At 37.2% G+C, this 27,513-nt stretch overlaps 1 protein-coding gene across 2 annotated transcripts in view; it reads right to left on the reverse strand.

The window, feature by feature from the left end:
- TTBK2 (tau tubulin kinase 2) overlaps window positions 1-27,513 on the reverse strand; it is a 147,371-nt gene that overhangs the window by 92,075 nt on the left and 27,783 nt on the right. For both annotated transcript variants that reach the window (XM_039232746.1, XM_039232745.1), the window contains exons 2-3: window positions 24,642-24,777; window positions 19,565-19,712 (exon numbers count right to left, since the gene is read on the reverse strand). In XM_039232746.1, the coding sequence (XP_039088677.1) occupies window positions 19,565-19,712; window positions 24,642-24,710 (217 nt within the window). In that variant the 5' untranslated portion in view covers window positions 24,711-24,777. The remainder of the gene's footprint in view (window positions 1-19,564; window positions 19,713-24,641; window positions 24,778-27,513) is intronic.

Consider the following 27,513-nt stretch of genomic DNA (forward strand, 5'->3'; position numbering starts at 1 on the left):
GATGTCCTTTAAGAGAGGAAAGAAATCCTGAATATATAAACCAAATCTTTACCAACCCTTCAAAATACTACCACTATGTCTTTCTCTTAATCTTCTAGCTCTTGACCAATCTAACCCAATAAGGAATGTTTGTGGCCTGTCACTAAACTGTGCAAAATGAAATAATCTGTGATATCTCCACCCAAAAAAGACAATAAGAAATAGACTTAATTTAAATAGGTAAATAATATCTATGGATATTATAGGCAAGGTAGAACCCTGCTGGTTAAACAGCAATTTTAATTGTGATATTAAAAAGGATTTTTACTCATCTAAGGCAAGTAGTGATAAGCTCTTCCTTAGTGTCCAAAATATTTTTTTAAAAGAAATAGATATGCTGGTACTTTTTATGCATAAAACCTAATGAATCTTCTTTTTTTTAATTTTTTAATGTTTTATTTATTTCTAGGAGAGAGAGAGACAGCGTGAGCAGGGGAGGGTTAGAGAGAGAGGGAGTCACAGACTCTGAAACAGGCTCCTGGCTCTGAGCTGGCAGTCAGCACAGAGCCCGACGCGGGGCTCGAACCCACGAACCGCGAGATCATGACCTAAGTGAAAGTCAGACGCTTAACTGACTAAGCCACCCAGGCGCCCAAAACCTAATGAATCTTCTTGTTCTTACAATTTCAAATGATCATGTACCACCCTTGGTTTCAATCCAAGAGCTTAAAAAGCTATGGCAAATGATGGTGTGGTGGTCTACATCCCAGCATTAAATATTAATGAATAAGAATGTCATGCAAAAGGCAAATAATTTTATGTTATTTTTATATGCTCAAAGAAAGTAAAAAAGTCAGGAAGAGGCATCAATCATTTTCCCTTTTAAATAAAAAAGCCATTTAGTAATAAAGTGAAGAGCTGAGCTAAAAGTATCCCAAATCCACTAATGGGGATGCTCTGTAACTTAAAGAACAAATTCCAGCTCAATGGCAAACTAGCAAATACTGGGACTACAAAGCTGGATTACTGTACTGCTAACGACACAAGCAAACCAGTCCTAGCTTCCATATCCATCTATTATTTACTCCTCTTATTTACTGACTCGCACCAACACCAAAAAAACCCACACCCAACCTAACAATAACAGCTCATGAAATATCTATACAGAGGAAGACAGAAAAATATAAGGCATAGTCCTGTCCTCAAAAATTTACAATTTTGTTGAAAAAAATGAACTTACTATAACATAATATGACAATATAAGATCAAATGATAGCTTCTAAGGACAAAGAATAAGTACTGTGAGAAATCAATAGATTCGATGGATTAGAATGCATCATAGAGGTTACAGCTTGACTGAGTTAACCTATCAGTAAACAAAACAACAACAACAAAGGTGAGTCCTCTAAGACCAAGTCCCCACAAAAAATAATTGAGCCAAGGAGTTTAAGGAACATAGGCTCCTCTTAGCATTCAAGAGGCTATCCATCTAACAATTACCTAGGTTACAGTAGCTCACCAGGAGTCAAAGGCAAAAGTTTCCAAACTCTTCACTGTAGATAACCATCACAGGGAATTCTATCTTTTAAATAAACTCTCTGTCCTATCATAATGGTCAATTTAAAACTACCAGGCTTTTGTGGTAAGAATGAATAAAATAAGCACAGTTTCATCACCATATCTATTTAAAAAATGTACTTGTCTATCACAGAAATGTATGAACAAACATATGTAAAAGTAAGAAAAAAGAGGCCAAGAATTAGGGAACCATTCGAAGGCCCAGCATCTGCATAGCAGGTGTTCCAGAAAATAAGAAAAAAATAATAATAAAGGGGGTGGAAATCATCAACAAACTAATTCAAGAAAACTTCCCAAGAGAAATCTTCAGATCACAAGTTTAAATAAAGGACACAAACAGGCATACTATATTAAAACACACTCATACTACGGTATATCATCATGAAATTGCAAAACCCTAGGGAAAATGAGAAAAAAATTAGACATTGCCGAAGTAACAAGAATCATAATAGAATTATACTTATTAACCACTACAGTGAGTATGAAGAGAAATTTTGGAAGTAAAATTATTTTCAATACAGAATTCTAAACCCAGCCAGTTTTTCATTTAAACATCACAGTAGGATAAAACCACTTTCAGACATGCAAGAGAGGTCCCAAAAACATACCTCTCATGCATCCTTTACTCAGGAAGCTAGTAGAATAGGTGTTTCAGTAAAATGAGAACACAAAAGAGAAAGGGATTCAACAAGGCGTACAATGTAAAAGAGAAGCAAAGGGAATCCCCAGGAAGACATTAAAGGGTGATCCAAGGATGAATCTTGTGAACAGACCAAAAAAGCCTGACTAGAGCTGACTAGGAGGCCCCTGGAGAGATTCCCCTAAGAGGAAATCAAGAGCTGTAAGAATCAGGAGGTCATACTTTCTCTTGCCCAACAGTATTCCACTGTACGGATTTACCACTCTTGATTTATATGTTTGAATTATGCATTTTTGGCAAGTAAGAATAGAGCTGATATAAATATTCCTGTACCTGCTTTTATATGAACATAAATGTTTATTTCTCAAGGGTAAATGCCTAGGAGCAGGGTTGCTGGATCACACAGTAAATTCCTATTTAACATTTGTAAGTATCTGTTTAATTGCTTTCCAGAAGAACTGTTATCATTTTGCAACCCCACCAACAATATGTGAGAGTTCCAGTTGCTCCACATCCTCCTCAGTACTTGCTACTGTTAACAGTTTTAATTTAAGCCACTGTAATGGATGTACAACAGTAACTCACCAAGGTTTTAATTTGCATTCTCCTAATAGCTAGTTATGCTAAACATATTTCCATGAGCTGATCTGCCACTCTATATCCTGTTTACCAAAGCCTATTAAACATTTTTAACTGGCTTATTTTCTTACCATTGAGTTTTCGAAGTTCTTTGCATATTCTAAATAGAAGTCCTTTGCAGGTATATGACTTGCTACTATTTTCTTCCAGCCTATAATCTGGTTCTTCATTCCCTTAATAGCATCTTCACCAACAATGTTTTTCATCTGATAAAGTCCAATTCATTAATTTCTTCTTTCATGAATCATGCTTTTAGTGTCATGTGAAAGAACTTCTTGCCTACCCTCAGGACACAAAGATCTTCTCCTGTTTTCTTCTAAAAGTTATATAGCTTTATGTTTCAAATTTAGATGTGTAGTACATTTTAAGTTCATTTTTGTATAATATGTGTGGTTTAGGTCAAGGTTCATTATTTTTATATGTTGATGTCTAATTATTCCAACACCACTTATTGAAAAGATTATCCTTTTTCCATTTTGCAACTTTGTAAAAAATTATTGGTCATATTTGTGTGGGCCTGTTTCTGGAATCTCTATTCTATCTCATTGAGTTATAGCTCTTCTCTTTGCCAATAATAAAGTCTTGATTATGCTTTTTTAAATCATGTAGTTAGATTTTTTTTTCCAACATTTTTCTTTTTCAAAATTGTCTTGGCTATTCTGGGTCCTTTACCTTTCTACAGAAATTTTAGAATCAGTTTATAACTAGACAGAGTGCTGTTGGGATTTTTTATTAAATCTATAGATCAATTTGAGGAAAATCACCTTTTTTACTATTGCAATTCTTCAAATTCATAAATACAACTTGTTTCTCCATTTACTTAAATCTCCCTTTTTTTTAAAAAATCAGGATTTTATAATTCTCAGCATAGAGATCTTACACATATTTTGTCATATTTAAAGCTAAGTGTTTCATTTTTGGGGAGCTATGTAAAGTTTTTAAATTCAGTTTTTAACTGTTTATCACTAGTATATAAAGAAATATGATTGCTTTTTTATGAGTTGACCATGAATCACTTGCTAAACTTATTACTTTAGGAAATTTTTCATGGATTCCTTGGGATTTCCTACACAATTATGCCATCTGCAAATAGGTACAGTTTTATGTCTTCTTTCCAATCTCTATGTCATTATTTCTTCAAGTATTTTTGATGGACCACACTCATTCTCTTCTCATTCTGGGTCTCTGAAGACACAAATGTAAGACTTTATCATAGTCTCATAGGTCCCTGAGGCTGTGTATATCTTTATTTTTAACTGTTTTCCTCTGTTTTCAAATTAGATCATTTCTGTTGATCTATTTTCAAGTGCACTGACTCTTTCATTGTCACATCTACTCTGCTATTGAGCCCATTTAACGAGTTTTCATTTCCATTACTGTATTTCTTAGTTCTAAATTGTCCATTTAGATCTTCATATCTTCCATTTCTTTGCTGAGGCTTTCTATCTTCCCATTCAATCCTGGAACATGGTCATAATAGCGGATTTTAAAACTGCTTTTCATATAATTTTAACATCTGTGTGATCTTGGAATCACCATGATCCTTTCAGTGTCTTTTCCCACATGAGTTCAATATTTCTGGTTTTTTTCTTAACTGAGCAATTCTAGATTGTAGTCTGGACACTTGGAATATTACTTTATGATATTCTGGGTCTTACTTAAATCCTACTGAGAATGTTGGTGTTTTTGTTTTAGCCAATAATTGACCAGTTGGGGTCACACTTCAAGTTCTGACCAGTCTTCTGTGGGTTGTATTTCCAATTTCAATTCAGTCTGCAAACCCTCTGTAGTCATACTGAATATGTTTTATAACTGTCCCACGCAGTGTCCAGTTTGGGGGTTAAGGAGTGGTCTATCCCATATTTCAGTCCTCAGTGTTTCTGTATGCTGTGAGGATCAGACTCATGCATGTACAGCATGGAAGTCAATTCATGAATCCATAAGTAAATTTAAGTAGTCAGTTTCCCAAGCTCCTCATTCTCTTGCAATCTCGTGGTCCCTGAGGTTCTCCTTTTCAGCCTTCCAGTAGAAAGCTGAGGCTTCCATAACCCCATTCTGCCATGTACTTCTCAGGACTGGGACCACATCGGGGCCAAGCAACAGAAGAACAGAGGGAGCAGAATGCCATGGGATTTGCTGCACTCTCTTGACCATCTTTCCTCCAATATGAGAAGAAAGTTCCCTTGCTCTGAGATTTAGCCTCTTGCCTGCCCCCACTGAGGCCACTGCAGCTGCTGCCAAGGACTGCTTGAGGCCTAGGTTGCAAGAAAATGAAGAAAAGGAAAAAAAGAAGAAAAAAGAGAATGATGTGGGATAGCCACATTTTCTCTGGGCATTAGGAGGCCCCTTCCGGCTCCTTGAGTCAGAACTAGAGGGCTTCTCCTGGTGCTTTTTCTGTCGTGTTAATAATGCTCACTTCCAAGTTTCAGGATACATTAAGTTCAGGCTGGGGCATACTGGAAGGAAAAAAAAAATGGTAAACTCACCGCCGGCTCAGTGGTACTTTGAATTCTGGTCTTCTTCCCCAATCTGCCTCCTACTATTTATTTTTCAGAGTCCTCAAATAGCCACTCCAAGCACTTTGTCCAGGTTTTATAGCTGCATTCAGTGGAAGAGACAGGGTGAAGTGTGCTTACTCCATCTCATCTGGAACCAGAACCTGGACTACTGTTTTCCACAATACACTTTGAAGAACTATTTATATAATTTTGATTACACAAAATTAAAAATTAAAAATAAGCAAATCCTTTATTAACCTTATTGTGAAAAAGAGACCAAGTAAGCCAGTAGAATCACATTTTTTAAGGCATATATTCTTTTGGATATTATATGCTTATGAAAAAGTGAAGTTTTTAATTATAGTTTGCTTTATTTCTTTAAATTTTATTTTACATGTGGATTTTTATAAATGCTATGACTCTTAGAAATTTGTTAAAGGAAGAAAAAAAAAGTAGGAGTTATCCAAAGTACAAAACAGAGGAAGCAGACTGCAGAGGAGATGCCATAAACTATTTAAGAAACTGAAAACAGTTGAGGATGACCAACACTTCAAGTGTAAGCCAACGGTTTCAAGAAAAGAGGCTAGCGAAGCGGGCAGGAATCAATCCAACGTCTTGTATGCCAAGTTAAGGTGGCTGGACGTTACCTGAGAAAAGGAAGGCTCTGAAGTGTTTTAGCAAAGGTTGGGAATGACATGATCCAATCAGTATGTCTGAACAATCGCTCCTGCTGCAGAACATAAAGGTGCATAAAAAATGAGTCTTACTGTCTGAATCTTAGGGGTCACGTTAAGTTGCAGAATAAATATATATACAATATGACTGCACATATTGTGGAGGGATATGGGTAATAGAGGGAAAGTTTATATACACGCACGCACAAAATCATTATATGTCATATGTAATCAAATGATTTTATAAATGATTATGATTACATGATTTATATATAGAATATATATCACATAATTACATATATGTGTGTGTAAAGATAGATAGATAGAGGATTATAATATGTATTGACTATTTCTGGAAAAAAACACAAGAAACCAGTAACAGTGGTTAATTTTGAAGGAGAGTGAGGGGTTAAGAGAAAGCAAACTCACTTTTTCCTTTATTCTTCTATTTGATTTTTAAATCTTGTACCATTAATATTTATACCCTTAAAAAGGGTTGTAAAAAAAATAGAGGGAGGTCTTATACATGAACTAGATAGAAGATATTAAAAACAAGGTAAGTATGAATGAGCCTAGCATTCAGTAGTCCAACTCCTAGCAAATAATCAGCACTCAAACACTCTATAGATCTTTCCACAAATATGGTATTACTGTTTATAAAGCAAGTTTACAACACAAAACAGTTTTATTATGTCACACTACACTTCACTAATTCACAATGTATTTTCAATTATTCAGAAATGTAAACAGAAGATAAAGAGTAAGAATGGATTTTGAAGATACCTATTATCATTACACTACATTTTTACTATAAAAGAAAAGGTCTGCATTATTCTTTTCAATTTCTTAAGCACCAAGGGATATAAAGCTTTACAGTAAAAGATTCTCTCCTTTCTTGGTCCCGCCTAATGCCAATACCCAAACATAACCATATCCAATAGCTTCTTAGCTCCCTATGATTCCAGACTTTCACTGTGCTTATAAAGCACACATAACTATATGTGCATGTGTATATACAAAGACAAACATATATACATTATATTACCCTTCAAGAAAATGAAACTATGCTCTTTAAATTACCCTAGACCTATTCTATTTCCTATATGCCATTCCTAAATCCACAGTAATGAATAGACAAATCCCCAAGCTGGCAGGTAATGTTAAATCTTCCAAGTAGAGAATATTAAAATAAACACTGAACAGATAAAGTTCTCACAGGTCTCCTAACACATCTTTGATGGAACAACTGAATCTTCACCAGGACAAGCAAAAATTACTTTAGGGAAAAAAAGTACCAGTTGAAATAAACAAAAGGGCAGATGACAGGTTTATAAATGGGTAGATGATATAACAAGAGGTGAGGGTTTATCCCTAACCTTTTAGTCCCAGAGTTCAGCTACTCTGCTCTCCCTTCTAAGACCCTTTGATGGTACAGATGAACCTTAATGAGGGCAAGCACTTTGGAGTAACTTTCACAGATAGTTTTCTATACTGGGTAGTCTAACCCAAAAAGGACATATGTCTCTCATTCTTAAAATTGTAAAGTCAAACTTTACAGCAGAAGCTAGAGACTTCAATTCAAGGAGGAGGGCAGAAGATGTACCCTTCTGTACTAGCAACTGTTCTTCCAAACTCTCATCTTGTGCTCTGCAATCTCCAAGGCAAAAATAAAATGCAGGACCAATATAACAGGGTAAAAAAGTTCCCCAGAAGTCAAAGCAAAATCAATCCCTCTTTAAGGGCTATACCAAAGTAGTTTTTCTCTACATTTATGTAGGGCAAGAAAAATTAATTCCCAGTATTTCAACTGAGAATAATAAAGTTACTTAATTATCAAACAATGGCATTTACTCTACTTTTTTAAGTAGCCTCCACACCCAGTGTGGAACTTGAACTCACAACCTTGAGATCAAGAGTCACATGCTCTAACCAACTGAAACAGCCAGGCACCCCTATTACTTTTTGATATTAATAGGATCTTTCTATACTTGCTTTTAGAGAATCTAGAGGAGAAAAAACTCAGTTTATAAATTACCTCGTCATCTAAGATAAAGAGAGAAACCTCAGTTTCACTCAAGTTGGTGCACAATGGAAGAGTACAAGAGATAAGATGATGCTTTATTTCCAAATCCCCGTCCATGTGTAGCAACATGGATGGACCTTGAGGGTGTTATGCTGAGCGAAATAAGTCAGGCAGAGAAGGCAAACAAATATCATATGTTTGCACGTATAGGAGGATTAGGAGGAATGACGGAGGAACAAGGGGGAGAAGAAGGGCGGAAATGGTGGGGGAAAGGGAGAGAGGCAAACCATGAGAGACTCTTGAATGCTGACAAAAACTGAGGACTGATGGATGTGGGGGGGAGGGGGGGATGGGCATGGAGGAGGGCACTTGTGGGGATGAGCACTGGGTGTTATGTGGAAACTATTTTGACAATAAACTATTTGTAAAAAAAAAAAAAAAAAAAAGATGATGCTTTATTTCATTCACAGCCTGAAGTAAACAGTTAAAATGGGGCAGAAAGGCTAGACAACTTTCTAAGCCACTCATTGATTTAAACAGTGATGTTTAAACACCACAAGTTAGATTGAACACATTATGGAAGGAACTTTCACATAAAAATTAGTAAGAAATCACTAATTATGAACACATTATAGAAGGAACTTTCACATAAAAATTAGTGAGAAATCAGACCTGATTTGGAAATCAGACCTAAAAATTAGTGAGAAATCAGGATATTTTTAAAGAAAAACCATTTTATAGTTAGGTATATCATTATATAAAGATTGGAGGGGCGCCTGGGTGGCTCATTCGGTTAAGTGTCCGACTTCAGCTCAGGTCATGATCTCACAGTTTGTGGGTTTGAGCCCCACATCGGGCTCTGTGCTGACAGCTAGCCCTGCTTCGGGTTCTGTGTCTCCCTCTCTCTCTGACCCTTTCCTGTTCACGCTGTCTCTCTCTCTCTCAAAAAAAATAAAACATTAAAATTTTTTTAAAAAAATAAAGGTGTGCTAAAAAAAAAAAGATTGGAAGCAAATAAAAAAAAATCTAAACTTTTAAAGATCCAAGAAGGCTTCTTTGATGAAAAGATATACTAAGTAAAAATTACAGTAAATTTATAATACTCTGAATTCCCAAAACAGTAGAACCACCTATATCCAAAAATAAAAAACTTCTAAACCAAATAGAAATGATTTTCTGGAAGATCCAAGTGATTGTCTTCTATAACAATAAAGAGTTAAATCTCTACACAACATGGTTTGGAGAATCTAAGCTGCAGTCATCCAAAGGTGACTTTATTAACTACTTACCCTTTAACAAATTATTCCAGAACCTCAATACTATTTTTACTTAAAAAAAAAGTTTATAAAGAAAATAACCGGAAATAGAATAGTTATGTTATCCTATTCTCTCATATCACCATTTATAAATGTATGTTATCACCAAACACAAAGCTAATTTGTGCTACCATTTTGTTCCTGAATATAATATAAACGTCAAGTTTTTAAGTGTATATAGTTCTTTAAATAGCTTGCAATTTAAAAGGGAACACAAGTGTATTTTTATTTTATTTAATTTTTATTCTTTTTTGAGAGAGAGGGAGGGAGAGAGAGAGAGACAGAGTTTGGGTGGGGGAGGGGCAGAGAGAAAGAGAGACAAAGAATACAAATCAGGCTCCAGGCTCAAACACAGTAAGATCATTACCTGAGCCTAAGTCGGACACTTAACCAACTAATCCACCCAGGTGCTCCTACACTTTTTTTTTTTTAATGTTTTATTTATTTTTGAGAGAGAGAGAGACAGAGCAAGAGCAAGGAAGGAGCAGAGAAAGAAAGAGAGACAAAGAGAGAAAGAAAGAGAGAAAGAGAAAGAGACAGAATCCAAAGCAGACTCCAGGCTCTGAGCTTATCAGCACAGAGCCCGATGTGGGGCTCAAACCATGAACCAGATCATGACCAGAGCTGAAGTAAGACACTTAACCAACTGAGCCACCCAGGTGCCCCCAACACAAATGTATTTTTAAAAATAAACAATTCAGGAGCTCCTGGGTGGCTTAGTCAGTTAAGCAGCCAACTCTTGATTTCAGCTTAGGTCATGATCTCATGTCCTGGGATGGAGCCCTAGCATCGAGCTCCACACAGATTATGTTACCTGCTTGGGATTCTCTCTCTAGCTTTCTCTCTGCCCTTCCCCTGTATGTGCACACACACTCTCTCTCTCAAAATAAATAAATAAACTTTAAAAAAATACATAATTCAACATGGAGAAGGGCACTTGTTAGGATGAGCACTGGGTGTTATATGGAAACCAATTTGACAATAAACGATAAAAAAATACTAACTCAAGCATATTGAAAAGTACACATTAAGAATAAATCACACAAAATCTAGTGGTTAATAAAACCTACAGATAGAGGGGCGCCTGGGTGGATCAGTCAGTTGAGCGTCCGACTTCGGCTCAGGTCATGATCTCATGGTTCATGGGTTCGAGCCCCGCATCGGGCTCTGTGCTGACAGCTAGCTCAGAGCCTGGAGCCCGGTTCAGATTCTGTGTCTCCCTCTCTCTCTGACCCTCCCCTGCTCGCGTTGTCTCTCTCTCTCAGAAATAAATTTTTTAAAAAAGAGATATGCCAACCAATGGGTCAGAAGAATAAATATTGTTAAAATGTCATTACTCCCCAAAGCAATTTACACATTCAATGCAATCCCAAACAAAACTGCACCAGCATTCTTCTCAAAACTAGAAGAAACTATCCTAAAATTTGTATGGAACCACAAAAGACCCCGAATAGCCAAAGTAATATTGAAGAAGAATACCAAAACGGGAGGCATCACCATCCTAGACTTTAGCCTCTACTACAAAGCTGTCATCATCAAGACAGTATGGTATTGGCACAAAACAGACACATAGACCAATGGAATGGAATAGAGAACTCAGAACTGGACCCAAAAATGTATGGCCAACTAATTTTTGACAAAGCAGGAAAGAGTATCCAATGGAAAAAAAGACAGCCTCTTTAACAGATGGTGCTGGGAGAATTGGACAACAACATGCAGAAGAATGAAACTAAATCATTTTCTCACACCATACACAAAAATAAGCTCAAAATGGATAAAGGACCTGAAAGTGAGACAGGAAAACTATCAAAACCCTAGAAGAGAAAGCAGGAAACAACCTCTTTGACCTCCACCGCAGCAACCTCTTACTTGACACATCCCCCAAAGCAAAGGAATCAAGAGCAAAAATGATCTATTGGGACCTCATCAAGATTAAAAGCTTCTGCACAGCAAAGGAAACAATCAATACAACTAATAGGCAACTGACTAAATGGGAAAAGATACTTGCAAATGGCATATCAGATAAAGGGCTAGTATCCAAAATCTACAAGGAGCTCACCAAACTCCACACCCGAAAAACAAATAATCCAGTGAAGAAATGGGCAGAAGACATGAACAGACACTTCTCCAAAGAGGACATCTAGACGGCCAACAGACACATGAAATGATGCTCAGCATTCCTCATCATCAGGGAAATGCAAATCAAAACCACACTGAGATACCACCTCACTCCAGAGTGGCTAAAATGAACAAATCATAGGACTCTAGATGCTGGCGAGGATGTGGAGAAATGGGCACCCTACTACACTGTTGGTGGGAATGTAATCTGGTGCAACCCCTCTGGAAAACAGTGTAGAGGTTCCTCAAAAAATTAGCAATAGAACTCTACTATGACCCAGCAGTAGCACTGCTGGGAATTTACCCAAGGGATACAGGAGTGCTGATGCACAGGGGCATATGTACCCCAGTGTTCAGAGCAGCACTCTCAACAATAGCCAAAACATGGAAAGAGCCTAAGTGTCCATCAATGGACGAATGGATCAAGAAGATGTGGTATATTTATACAATGGAATACTACATGGCAATGAGAAACAATGAAATCTGGCCATGTGTAGCAACATGGATGGACCTTGAGGGTGTTATGCTGAGCGAAATAAGTCAGGCAGAGAAGGACAGATACCGTATGTTTGCACATATAGGTGGATTAGGAGGAAGCTAACAGAGGACCATGAGGGAGAAGAAGGGGAAAAATAGTTGGGGAGAGGGAGGGAGTCAAACCATGAGAGACTCTTGAATACGGAGAACAAACTGAGGGCTGATGGGGGTGGGGAAGAGGAGAGGGGGGGTGATGGGCATGGGGGGAGGGCATTTGTTGGGATGAGCACTGGGTGTTACATAGAAACCAACTTGACAATAAACTTTTTAAAAGAAAAATAAACTGACAAGATGAAATAAAAGAAAAAAAAAAGAGATATGTCAACCAAATGCAATGTGCCTGCAGCATACATGCATCTTGATTTGAACAAGTTAACAATAGGGTATTTTTTTCAATTAATCTAATATTATTGAGGGCATTGTCCTAAACAGTTGACATTTATCACTTCATCCTTACAACCGTCCTATGTGTATTGTTAATGTTCCCTATTACCCTCGGGGATTTGGGCTGGTAGGTTCACATGGCAGTGGATGGTGGAGCTGGTCCTGGCTCCTCAGGTGTCACTTTGTTGTGTCAACTACAGTCTATGTTTTTCTATATATTATACTTCTGCCACTTCCCACTGGTCAGTGCTGTGGTCAAGAGACAAAGCATGCCTCCCAGCCCTGCTCACTCACCAGTTCTTCCCTCCCCCACTATCAGTGCTGACAAGGTCTCAACAGGCCTCAAAGACAGAGCAATAGGATATTCTTGATACAATGGAGAAAACTAAACACTGCAAAGATTTTTGATGGTATAGAGAAATAATTTTGTTAGATGTTTAAAACTACTGTTTATGTTATTTTTAAAAAAGGAGTACCCTAACATAAATTATAGATCTTAGTTAATAATAATATATCAATACTGGCTCACCAATTATAACAAACATATCCCAGAAGCAGCACCAGGATGCAGAAGGAACCTAGTATTTCTTTTTAAATATTACTCCAGCAAAGTAGCAAAGAGTGTTGAAGGAGTAGGATATAGCAGCAACAGGACTGGCCAAGTGCTGATACATCAAAGTTGAGTACTGGGTACAAAGAATGTTCTTTATATAATTATTTCCACTTTGTATATATTTAGATTTTTTCACAATAAAAATTAGGGAAAATAGAAAATTTGAGATTTGCCTATCTTGCTGCAGGATTTTAGCTATGTATCAAATTTTGTTAAAAATAGAATAGGAATCTTTTTAAAAAGCATTGATGGTAGGTTTCTGAGCTATTGCAGAATTACTGGTGATAAGTCTGAAATCATGATACAGAAGGTTTTTGCCTCTTACACAGCAGTGCAGATAAAACTGTACTTACTAAAAAGACCGAAAAAAGTGGTATGGTGAGATAAAGCTCAAGAGGACCCTTAAAATGGAGAGGTGAAGACAGCTAGGATAACACTATAAAACATTTACTGAAGATGAGAGAGAAGAAAGAAAATAGAATCTAACAGACTAGGGAGGCAATTATCCCCTCTGCTCTAAGTTTCAAAGCAACTGAACTGAAAAACAAAGGTTTGAAGATAGTATAGTCCCAATGGAGACAAGGAGGAAACACAAATAAATTATACACAGATGTATATTAATAAAAAGAAAAGCTTATTAAGTTGTATGGTTCTATTCATGGGGCTACTTTACAAAATAATAACTAAGTGTAGGAGAAGTACTATCTAAAAGGCCAATAGACATGGTTTAGTCTACTAGTAACTAACATATTCAAAGACATTTTTATTTATTTATTTAAGTTTATTTACTTATTTTGAGAGAGAGGGAGAGAAAGAATCCCAAGCTAATAGCATAGAGCCTGACACAGGGCTGGAACTCACGAACCACAAGATCATGACCTGAGCCGAAATCAAAAGTTAGACACTTAACCAATTAAGCCACCCAGGTGCCCCTCAAACACATCTTTAGAAACCAAATACAATTCAGGATTCAAACTTGATTCAATAAAGAATTGTAGGATACATCCAGAATGGTTTAGAAAGCTTTGAAAATAGAGTAATCTGATATGGTAGCATAGGGGAGGTCATTTAGAAGAAAAGATGGGGTAAAACACTAAGGCCTTCACATGTCAAGGCTGATGAGAAAGGATCATACTAGTGATGATAGTTCTGCATAAGCTAAGGAAATGCAGGGTTAGTAAATACAGGAAGTACTGAGAGAAAATTGAGAACTGAAGGAATCCAGGAAAAATAATTGTGAGAATTCTGAAAAGAGAAATTGATTTATTACAAGGAATAAAACTCTTTATTTTATTTATTTAGGGCTCTGGCTAAATTCACCCTATGATGTCTTTTTATCTTATAAAGAAACAAATCCTTATATTACCAAAAATTGAGCATCGGGGTGCCTGGGTAGCTCAGTCAATTAAGCGTCGGACTTCGCTCAGGTCATGATCTCACGGTTCGTGGGTTCAAGCCCCGTGTCAGGCTCTGTGCTGACAGCTAGCTCAGAGCCTGAAGCCTGCTTCGTATTCTGATTCTCCCTCTCTGACCCTTCCCTGCTCATGCTGTCTCTCTCTCTCTCTCTCAGAAATAAAAAACTTAAAAAAAAATTTTTTTTTAATAAAAATGGAATATCAGTTAAAAACCAACCAATCCTACAAGAGATCTATATGATGAAAACTATAGAAAACTTATGAAGGAAACTGAAGACGACACAAAGAAATGGAAAAACATTCCATGCTCATGGACAGGAAGAATAAATATAGTTAAGATGTTATTACTACCCAAAGCACTCTACACATTCAATGCAATTCCAATCAAAATTGCACCAGCATACTTCTCAAAACTAGAACAAACTATCCTAAAATTTGTATGGAACCACAAAAGACCCCGAATATCCAAAGTAATACTGAAAAATAAAACCAAAACAGGAGGTATCAACATCCCAGACTTTAGCCTCTACTACAAAGCTGTCATCATCAAGACAGTATGGTATGGCACAAAAACAGACAAATAGGCCAATGGAACAGAATTGAGAACTCAGAAGTGGACCCAAAAGTATACAGCCACCTAATCTTTGACAAAGCAGGAAAGAATATCCAATGGAAAAAAGACAGCCTTTTTAACAGATGGTGTTGGGAGAACTGGACAGCAACATGCAGAAGAATGAAATTACATCATTTTCTCACACCATGCACAAAAATAAACTCAAAATGGATAAAGGACCTGAACGTGAGACAGGAAACTATCAACATCCTAGAGGAGAAAGCAGGAAACAACGTCCTTGACCTCCACCGCAGCAACTTCTTACTTGACACATCCCCAAATGCAAGGGAATCAAGAGCAAAAATAAACTGTTGGGACCTCATCAAGATTAAAAGCTTCTGCACAGCCAAGGAAACAACCCACAAAACTAACAGGCGACCAACGGAATGGGAAAAGATAGTTGCAAATGACATATCAGATAAGGGGTTAATATCCAGAATCTATAAGGAACTCACCAAACTCCACACCCGAAAAACAAACAACCCAGTGAAGAAATGGGCAGAAGATATGAACAGACACTTCTCCAAAGAGGACATCCAGATGGCCAACAGACACATGAAACGATGCTCAGCATCCCTCCTCATCAGGGAAATACAAATCAAAGCCACACTGAGATACCACCTCACGCCAGTCAGAGTGGCTAAAATGAGCAAATCAGAGAACTCTAGATGCTGGCGAGGATGTGGAGAAATGGGCACCCTCCTACACTGTTGGTGGGAATGTAAACGGATGCAGCCCCTCTGGAAAACAGTGTGGAGGTTCCTCAGGAAACTAACACTAGAACTCCCCTATGACCCAGCAATAGCACTGCTAGGAATTTACCCAAGGGATACAGACATGCTGATGCATAGGAGCACATGTACCCCAATGTTCATAGCAGCACTCTCAACAATAGCTAAAACATGGAAAGAGCCTAAGTGTCCATCAATGGACGAATGGATCAAGAAGACGTGGTTTATCTATACCATGGAATACTACATGGCAATGAGAAACAATGAAATCTGGCCATGTGTAGCAACATGGATGGACCTTGAGGGTGTTATGCTGAGCGAAGTAAGTCAGGCAGAGAAGGACAAATATCATATGTTTGCACGTATAGGAGGATTAGGAGGAACGTAACTGAGGAACAAGGGGGAGAAGAAGGGGGGAAATGGTGGGGGAAAGGGAGAGAGGCAAACCATGAGAGACTCTTGAATGCTGACAAAAACTGAGGACTGAGGGGGGGGGGGGGGGGGGGATGGGCATGGAGGAGGGCACTTGTGGGAATGAGCACTGGGTGTTATGTGGAAACTGATTTGACAATAAACTATTTACAAAAAAAAAAAAAGAAAAAAGAAAATAGCAAATGAAAGATTAAAAATGAAATACTAAAAATGTAAAAAAAAAAAAAAAAACCCAACCAATCCTGGGGCACCTGGTGGCTAATCGGTTAAGCATCCGACTTAAGCTCAGTTCATGATCTCAACGGTTCTTGTGTGTGAGCCCCATGTCAGGCTCTGCACTAACAGCTCAAAGCTTGGAGCCTGCTTTTGATTCTGTGTCTCCCTCCATCTCCCCCTCCCCCATTCACATTCTGTCTCTTGTTCTCTCTCAAAAATAAACATTAAAAAAAAAATCTAAAACCAACCAATCCTTTAAAGGGTTAGCCTCTGGTTATGTATCGTCTCCTTATACTCTTAACCTTTTTATTGGGGTCACTGAGTAAGAAATCATTATATCAAAAGGAAGGCAAGCAAGTCAGCTCCATAAAAATGTCCTCGAAAAGGTCCAAATTCTAAACCACTTTCAACAAAAAAAGGTTGTGAAGCATTAAATATGCAGAAGACATTAAGCAAGAAAGCCAAGAAGATTCAAGGGCTGTCTCACTGAAACAAAAACTTAAAAACAAAGGAAGAAATACAGACCAGAAGATAACAACCCATTTATTTTTTGAAAGTAAAGGATTCTTTAGGTAGGAAAAGCATTTCAGTTAATAGCATGAAAGATAAAATAGCCAGAAGGAGGAGAGACTCAGCATCCAAGAGTCTCCAATTCATCCATTAAAAGGTACTAAAGTGGGGTGCCTGGGTGGCTCAGTTGGTTAAGTGTCTGATTTTGGCTCAGGTCATGATCTCGTGGTTTGTGGATTTGATCCCCATGTCAGACTCTGTGCTGACAGATCGAAGCCTGGAGCCTACTTCAGATTCTGTGTCTCCCTCTCTCTGCCTCTTCCCTGCTCACATTCTGCCTCTCTCAAAAATAAACATTATTTTCTTCTCCTTCCCTTCCCCCATGTTCTCTGTTAAGTTGCTCAAATTCCACGAGTGAAAACATATGATATCTGTCTTTCTCTGATTTATGGCTCTTAGCATAATACCCTGTTGTTCCATTAACACTGTTGCAAATGGCAAGGTTTTATTCTTTCTTATTGCCAAGTAGTATTCCATTGTATATATAAACCACATCTACTTTACCCACTCATCAGCTGATGGACATTTGGGCTCTTTCCATAATGTGGCAAACAGAGAGGGAGGCAAACCATAATAGATTCTTAAATACAGAGAACAAACTGTGGGTTGAATGCAGGGAGGAGAAAATGGGTGATGGGCACTGAGGACGGCACTTGTTGGGACCAGCACTGGGTGCTCTATATTAAGCGATGAAGCATGGGAATCTACTCCTGAAGCCAAGAGCACACTGTATACACTGTATGTTAGCTAACTTGACAATAAGTTATATTTTAAACAATAATAGGGGCGCCTGGGTGGCTCAGTTGGTAAAGTGACCAACTTCGGCTCCGGTAAAGATCTCACAGTTCATGGGTTTGAGCCCCGCGTCAGGCTCTGTGCTAACAGCTAACTCAGAGCCTGGAGCCTGTCTTCCCTGTGTCTCCCTCTCCCTGTGACCCTCCCCTGCTCACGTTGTCTCTCTCTCTCTCTCTCTCTCTCAGAAATAAATAAAACATTAAAAAAAAAGAAAGGTGAATTAAAAAAACAATAACAATAAATAAACATTAAATTTTTTTTAAAGGTATTAAAGTTATCTTTAAGCTTTATCCCATAGAATCCTGGGTAAATTGTGGTCAAAATAGGCAAGAGAACCTACTGAAAGGCCTATAGAGCTGTATCATGCCTCACCTAGAAACACCTTCTCAAGGCCAAGTAGGAGAAAGGTGAACTGGCACTGTGCAGGCCACACTGATGCTGCCATATCCTTATGAGCTTGTCTGAGAGTCAAAGAGATCTCCTAGAATCTGAGCAACCCAGGAATTGGTAGCTGCAGCCACACATATTTGTGGCCTCTATGTCACTGAGCTGAGAACAGCTCCAAAGAAACAGGAAATAAAGAGAAAAGGTGAAAAAAAAGAGAGCACCATCGTTTCCCCTATTCTTCCTTCTCCAGTTATGGTTCTTCTAATAGTATTGATTTATCCACTGCTTTCCTAATTTCTCATGTTTTGGGAAAGCTAAGTTTGGGCTAAAAATAACTATTAAGCAGATCTATAATTTTATTAGCATTAGGCTCTAATCAAATGAGCCAATTATTAGAGAAACCTGGATAATCAGAAAGCTTAGGCAAAGGGCAATGATTAAAAGAACAGACATTGCCAGAACACATAATACACACACACTTCATTAACTTAACATAATCTACTATACTAGAATTCCAAACATCAGGAATTCACAAAGAGCACATTCACCCTAGAGACTACATAGCCATGAATTTGAAGGTCCTAGGTTACAAAGCATTTTGTGCTTGCTATTTCTACCAACTACAATTATTTCTACTAATTCTACCAACTTCCTTTGCTCTATATGTTACCACTTTATTCCTTTAGATACTAATGAATATCTCATAACAATATCAAACCTTCTAGAGCTTAACAAGATCATTTAATGTGCTAATTAACCCATTTAATTTTTCTTCAGATAAAACATTTAAATATGAGTAATATCAGATTATATCATTAAACTGAAAATACAAAGATGAATACAAACTAGCAATATATTCAGGGTACTACATGACTGGGTTAAAGTCAGAAAAAAAGTTATTTATCCTTATAGTAAAAAAAAGGAATCCAAGTAGAAAACAGATCTAAAAAAAAAAAAAGAAAACAGATCTCAAAAATGACAACGGAGCAAGAAAAAGTTATTCACACAAATAGTATTATTTTTAATCCATCCTGCAATATGATTTGAAGGCAGCTTCCTTAGTGTGATTAAAGCATATTTACACCCAATGATATAAGTAGAAACAACTCAGAGGTATTTATGTTTAGTGATTTAAAAAAAAAAAAGGCAAATTTTTACCAAAACAGACTTACAAAAACACTTTCTAAAGCAGAATGTTTTAGGTAATTCCCAATGTCCAATTAGTCTAAGCAATCACTATTTCTACTCCTACTAGCTAGTTATAAAATTTCCAAGAGAAAAATGCTAAGCACTTTTTATACAGAGCTGATACCTGATTATTCATTAACAGTTTGAGAATGTAACTGAGGTTTATAAAAGTAACAATAAATTATAAATTGTTTGGTATATCATGCAAAGTAGCTTACCTTGTAGTTTTTTCAGTACAGCAACCTCCATTTTCAGAACTTGTTTTGGTTGCTGAGCTGATTCTACCTTCAGTGCAACATTTTCCCTGGTAAGCATGTCCAAGGCATCGTAAATTTCTCCAAAGCCCCCACCCCCAATCTTCCTCAACTGCAGGGGAAATAAGAACATACACACATAAAATTACTAGAATGTTCTAACTGGAAGCCAATTTGTCCTTTATATTAAAAAATAATATATAATTTTACTATCCCTATTTGAGGATACAAGGTCTCAATATTGTTAACTGAACATATGCCAAGAAAACAAATGCCTAAATTATCACCAAAACCTTTTCTCACGGTTTTACCCACAAAAGGTAAATGAAATTATTTGAGCCACAATTTTAAAATTTGGTCTACAGCCAGCATCAAGAATGTCAGGGAAAAAAAGCATAGTATCTGAAAGCTTCACTTGCCACAAATGCCAACAACCAGATATGTTATTTTAATTCTAAGGCAACATTTGGAAACTTTTTAAATCATGAAATCTTTTGGCCAATCGAAATCATATCTGGAACACAGGTGAGATGTGTATGTGGAGAGGCTGGAGGTGGGAGTGAGGCAACCAGAGCCCAGCCCTCTGAGCACCACTCATCCTCCTCTCTGAGGCACTGAGCAGGCTCCACAGAAGAGACAGAAAACTCCTGTTCTAAACTATCCCAGAGTTCACTATATAACTATATGCTCAGATTAAGACAAAGTCTAATCAAATAAAACACTTTCAACAAACACTTAATATCCTTCCTGATAAAATGTATTAGCTTAACTGGGGAATACCAGGATCTCTGAGTATTACAAGCAAGTTCTCAAGTGTTAGTGACAACTGAACCTGTAGAGCTATGAGCACCAAGATGGGTAATATACTTCAAACCAGACACAGCATGGAATTAGCCTTCTTCCATTTCCTCAAGGTCTTCTCCTTTCCACATTATCAAACATTTAAGATGTGATATAATGCAGAACATCCTCAGGGGAGGCACAGAGTCCTAAATCCTAACCACCCCAGAGGACTCACTAAGTTCTACCTCTTTCAACACTGCATCTGTACTGATTACTGCTTTGGGGCAGATTTCTCAATCTTCTGAATTTCTACAGGAATTATTTGCTTAATATTTTAATCAGTTTACTAAGCTAAACACCTCAGATATCATTTGTAGTAATTCACTGTACTGTTTTTGACTTTCCACTGTCAATGTCCTAGCTCCCTAGAGTGAAACTAAGCTTCTTCAGAAAGCCACACCTTTCTATTTTTTTTTTTGTTTCCTCTATATCAAGTGGCTACATGGTAACTATATAATTATTGCTAAATAACTATTCATTGCTTTGTATATGAGAGCCATAATCCTTTATTCCAGTTGGGTGATGGGAAGAGATAGTATGAGGAGCTCTAGTATGAGCTCAGGATTAAAAATAAAGTTCCAAAACTTCATTTCAGGTAAGTTGTTTTTTTTGTTGTAGTTGTTGGGCCCTGATCAATGCTTATGATTCTTAATATCTGTCCATTAAACAAAGCCTAGTATAACTTAAAAACTCATAAACAGTACCAAAGGGACATTTTTCTCATTATGGAGAGTGGTGAGAGGTACCTTCATGTTTTACCTCACAAAAACCTTACCAAATGACAGAACATAAAATCTAGACCAAAGTAATGATATTGCTCCTTAGTCTACTCCTATAATGTCATTTCAACAAGAGTGGAACATTAATATTTTTCACTGAACTTGACAAAGCACTAAGACATCATCAGTGTTTATAAAGCAGAAAGCTAGAGGCAGTTTAGTATGATGGGGCTATGTAGATTAGGGAAAGAATAGTGGAAAGGCCTGTGGCAGACTGTGTTTCCCCCGGATGAGCACAATGCCACTCATCCCTTTTTGCTCTTCTTCAGTGTGGCCTTGCCACTCACCCAAGATATAGTGTCTATCACCCACCCTCTTAAGTCTGGGTAAATCTTGTGGCTGCTTTAACCAACAGAACATGGTGAAGTGATACTGCACCAGCCCTGAGAATAGCCTGTAAACACCCCTGTAGTTTCTGTTTCCTATCTCTCAAAAGCCAGCTACCATGTAAAAAGTGTGACCATCTGAGAAGCCACAGACCTGTGAAGAGGTCCTAGAAAATAAGCCACCAGGGATGAAAGTGGGTAGATTAAGGAACTAAGGACCTTCAAGTCACCAAACAATCCATTTGGAAGTTGGATCCTCTAACCCACTCAACCCTGCGAGTGCCAGATGGTTAAGGGACAAACCATCAGGCAAACTCGTTTCAAATTCCCAATCCACAAAATTATAAGTAAAAAAATTATTATTGTAAGCCTCTAAATTTTAATGTAGTTTGCTCATAATGGTACATAACCAAAACACCATCCATAACAATGCCCCTATTTCTTACTAAAATGTCACTATGCCTCCCAAATTGGGGGGACGTGTTCAATACATATATTAGTTCTAATTATCAGGACAGAGCAACTAAGCCAGGAGTAGCTTCATCTGTCACCTTTTGATATGTCTACTGGAAAGAACCAAACTTTATCACAGCACTTAATACAAAGCACTCACCAAGGAAACATTCATTCCTGACTTACATAAAAGATTACCAATTGCTGTAATCTCCCTGCACCAATCCATGATGACAACATGGTTCTCTTCTTATATTTACTCAAGTAAAGTTTCAAAGCCAACTGATTTGCCTAATTGGTAAAACACTGTATTCTTAGAAACAAACTTCGTGTTTCTAAAGGAAGAATCTTCTTCTAATCTGTTGACAGATTAAGGAAATCACTAGAATAAATTTGCTAAACATGGTAATGGAACAAAACTCTGATAAACAAAAGACTCGGTAGTAATAAAATATATATTTAAATACATCTGAAACAAAACTTGTTCCTTGAAGAACAGGGAAGATGGCAGATTCCAAATCCAGGACAAGGAAGACATCAAAGGACTATTGGGATCATGTTGAAAGACTCAAGAGACAACTTGAAGGGTGTCTCCCCTTAGTCAAATAAGACAATTTGGGGATCAATAAGGATAGTAACTACAATTGACTGAAACATATGAAATATGCTTAAATCGATACTTTCTTGACTACCTATTTTTAAATATTTCAATGGAAAACAATTGGACAATAAACTATTAAAAAATAATAAATAAGTACATAAATAATAAAAATGTCATTGGTCACTTTTGGAAAATGCTAGGGAACCAGTTCATTATTTTGAAAACTGGTAAATTAAGAAAAAGAATTATGTGTTTATTCTGCTTTCCTAATCAAAATGTATCTCGGCAATCAAATAGTTGATGGCAAAAAATTTCTTTGTAGATGTACTTCAACTAAAAAAAATGAAGGAATTTTTTTCTTTTAATGTTTTATTTATTTCTTGGAGAGAGAGAGAGAGAGAGACAGCGTGAGCAGGGGAGGATCAGAGAGAGAGGGAGTCACAGACTGAAACAGGCTCCAGGCTCTGAGCTGGCTGTCAGCACAGAGCCCGACGTGGGGCCCGAACCCACAAACCGTGAGATCATGACCTAAGCGAAAGTCAGACACTTAACCGACTAAGCCACCCAGGCGCCCCAAATGAAGGAATTTTTATGGCTCAGTAGGTTGAGCATCCATTTTGGCTCAACTCATGATATCCTGGTCATAAAATCGAGCCCCATGTCGGACTCAGCACTAGGTGTGGAGTCTGCTTCAGATTCTCTCTTTCTGCCCCTCCCCTACCTACATATGCATTCTCTCTCTCTCTCTCAAAATAAATAAATTTAAAAATGAAGGAATTACAAAATGTCAGCAATCTGCAACTAACAGACCTAGAAAATGATGATAAATACTGCTACAATGATAATGGTCAATAGGACACACAGTGTCTTGATGGGTGATAAGACATTACGTGCCTCCTAATGAACGATCACAATATGGATCTTTCTTATGGGAAAAAAATGCCAACTCAAACAAACCTGAACTCAGGTCTAATCAAACCTCAATAAATACCAATTTAGGGATGCCTGGGTGGCTCAGTCGTTTAAGTGCCTGACTCCTGATTTCAGCTCAGGTCATGATCTTAGAGTTCCTGAGATCAAGTCCCACACTGGACGATGCTGATGTAGAGCTTGTTTGGGATTCTTTCTATGCCTCTCTTTGCCCCTCCCCTGCTTTCTCTCTCTCTCTCAAAATAAATAAACAAGAATTTACATAAAATGCATGAGACATAGAGAAACCTATTAATACTACATGGAAGAAATCAGAAAAATCCAAATTGGGAAATTCTACAGGTAAATGACCAAGTTTCTTCTATAAATAAATTGTAAAGAAGCAAAGAAAAATGAAATCTAGAAATTAAAAGATACTTAAGTGATATCAACCAATTGCAACACCCAGGCTTTATCTGGATTTGATTCACACTGTTAAAAATAATTTACAATATGGGAAACGTGAAAGCTGGAAAGATACTTAATGACATTAAAGAATTATTACTTTTTTAGGTGTGATAATATTATGACTACATTTTTAAAAGAATTTTTAACCTGTAGAGATACATAATTGAAGTACACACAGAAGAAATACTAGGGTAAAAGATTTGCTTCAAAATATTCTGGGAGGGAGGTTAAAAAGATAAAGCAAGATTGACTATAAATTGATAACTGCTTAAGCTGGGGCATGAGTATATGAAGGTTCATTATATCAGTCTCACTACTTTTATGTATGCTTACAATTTTCCTTAATAAAAAGTTCCTTAATAAAAATAAGAAAAAGAGAAGTTCATTGTACTGTATTTTTTCTCATTTGTCTTTCCCTAAGTACACTTTTATCTACTTTACTCAGTATTAGCTATCAGTGGTTAAGAAAACTGACTACTATATAAAGCAAGAATTACTGCATAAATAGGACTTAATCACAGGAAAATAACCGAAAACAACCGCTTTAGGTATATTAGCAATATATATGTATATATATATTATTTCCCAAGGAAACACTCTTTTTATCAAGATACCAAAAATTACCCTGATATGTTCTCTATCAATCTAAGAGAGATACTCACCACTTTCCATCTTTCTTTGACCAAGACTCCAACACTGAGAATATCTGGCTGCTCTCCTCCTCCACTCATTGCAATTCACTGATGTGATAGAAAGATTACACAGGCATCCAGCTCCCAAGGGTGGTTTCCATTTAACCTAAAACAAAAGAAACAGGAGCAGCATATCAGGACTAATTAATTAACACAAATATTCCAAGCCCAAGTAGCACTATTAATTCTACACATTAATTAGGTTGCTTTGTTGGAAAGGGGGTAAAAACCCCACAAACTCAGTTCCAAAATCTGTTCAGTGCATATATAAAAAATATCTTTCCATTACAGATGCCTATGACATTACAAATGCCTTAGACGTTGCAAAAACATTATGATACAACACAGAGATAATTTCACTAACTGAGATTGCTAGACTATAGAGCAAGCACAGCGTCAATGGCAACTGAGCCAGACATACCACCATCCCTACTACCACATAATGCTAAAGAAAAAGACATGGTACCTAACTTACAAGACACAATACCTAACTTACAACAGCTTAAAGTTTAATAGGTTGTAACTTAGAGCTTATCCTCATCAGAGATCATAAAATTTTAATGTTACATAATGTACATAATGCATTCAAAATACATAGGAAATAAACATGAGACACAGAAAAGGACTGTTGATTAGTTCCAATACAATGATACTTAAAGAAAAAGAGGATAATATGGACAGCATACCTAATGAAAAATGAAAATATAGCAGAAAAATCCGGCCTAAAGGAGATAAGATGAAGAAAACTGTAACTTTACAGAACTAAAAGAAACTAAAAAGACAGCTTTAAAACAACGTAAATCATAATTAGAAATTAGGAAGACATAAAAAGAAAGCTGGGCTAACTCAGAAAAGGATCAGAAATGAAGACTCTACTAGAGGAGACACATGAGAAGACATCATACAAATTAAAGGAGAAAAAAGAAGAAAATGAAAAAGAAATTTTAAAGAAATTTAAAAATAAGAGTGACACATAAAAGGCGAAGTAAATACAAAATACATAATATAGAAGGCCCCCAAAAAGAAAACCCATGCTATGAAATAGAATACTAGCTACTATAATTCAAAAAAATTCTGCAAATTAAAAGAAAAAGGCTAAATTTGCATACTGAAATGGTATACCAGTGACATATACCTGGGAAAACTCAGAAGATCAACATCAACACACAGTCTAATAAAACTACTGGATTTCAAGGGGGGAAAACAATCATTGGCATCTGTGCAGACAGTCCAAATTACTTAAAAGGAAAAGAAAACAGACACTGGCACTGACAATAGACATAGGCGCAAACAGTTTACACAAGCCAAGAATGAAATTATACATTTAAATACCTAAGGAAATAAAATATAAGCCAAAGATGTTCTATACAGCTAAACTAACATCCATGGCTAAACGAAACAAACAGTTATGAAACACAGAACTCAAAGAACACTGTTCCCAGGAAATGTCCCTAAGAATCAACTATATAATAAGTGTCAAGACAATCAAGGAATTATGGTAGAAGGTTTGGCATGAGGAATGGCCTGCAAAGGCCTAAAATAGTAGCAATGAGTACCTCTGCCTTCAGATTGTGGACTTTAAACATCATCTCCCATTAAAAGAAATCAGGGCTCCCTGGAGAAATGGCTTATTCCAGGTCTGACAGAGGAAACTGAACAGAATGAACTTGAGAAATCTTGTAAAATCACAAAGCAAAACATCAACAATACTATTACAGGCAAGTCAAAGCAAATCAGAGCCAGGAGAAAGGATCCTCATTTGCCAAATTTCTCATTTGAGCATATATAAGAATGGTGACTGCAATAATTGGAAAATATAAAAAATACAAACACCAATGAGTTCACAATGACACTCAAAAAAGGAAAAAGAGGGGCGCCTGGGTGGCTCAGTTGACTGAGCATCTGAATGTTGGTTTGGGCTCAGGTCCTGATCCCAGGGTCATGGGATTGAGCCCTGTGTGTGCATGGAGATTCTCTCTTTCCCTCTGCTCTGCTCCCCCACTCGCATGCAGTATCTCTCTCTCTCTCTCTAAAATAAACTTCTAAAAGAAAGTAAAAAGAAAATTCCTCTTTGGTCATCCTGTGGAGGTTGCTAGGGTACAACTTACCACTCTGAACACTGATAAAGAAACAAAGAACCATGGATTTATCATGCCTTTCTGGTATGAATTTTATTTTGGGGAAGCTAAGGAGATGAATTTTTTCCTCAGAGAATAATCAGTTAATAAACGCTAGAAGAAATGACAGAATTAGAAAATCACCGTTTTCCATGGGGAACCTGGGTGGCTCAGGCAGTGAAGCGTTCGACTTCAGCTCAGGTCACAATCTCCTAGTTCTTGGAGTTTGAGCCACGCATCAGGCTCTGTGCGGACAGCTCGGAGCCTGAAGCCTACTTCAGATTCTGTGTGTGTGTCTCTCTCTCTCTCTGCTTCTTCCCTGCTTGTTCTCTCTCTCTCTCTCTCTCTCATAAATAAATGTTTAAAAAAATTTTTTAAATAGAAAATTACTATTTCCCAAATCCCTGGTAAAATAATAAATCTAAACAATGACCATCAACAGTTTTGCTAAAACCAGAAGTTAAAAGGTAGATGGGAACTTTAATATGAAAGGATCAAGTTGAATCCACCAATCAATCTTTTTTGTTTAAATTTATTTATTTATTATGAGAGTGGGGGGAGGAAAGAGAGAGAGAGAGGGAGAGAGGGAGAGAGAGAGAGAACATGCCAGAGAGCACAGGGGGATCAGGGAGAGATAATGAGAACGAGAGAATTCCAAGCAGGCTCCCTGCCACAAGCGCAGAGCCCAACGAGGGGCTCAAACTCACAAACCATGAGATCATAAC

This window comes from Hyaena hyaena, unplaced genomic scaffold, assembly GCF_003009895.1.
Source record: "Hyaena hyaena isolate Hyena2069 unplaced genomic scaffold, ASM300989v1 scaffold_70, whole genome shotgun sequence".
Classification (NCBI taxonomy): Eukaryota; Metazoa; Chordata; class Mammalia; order Carnivora; family Hyaenidae; genus Hyaena; species Hyaena hyaena.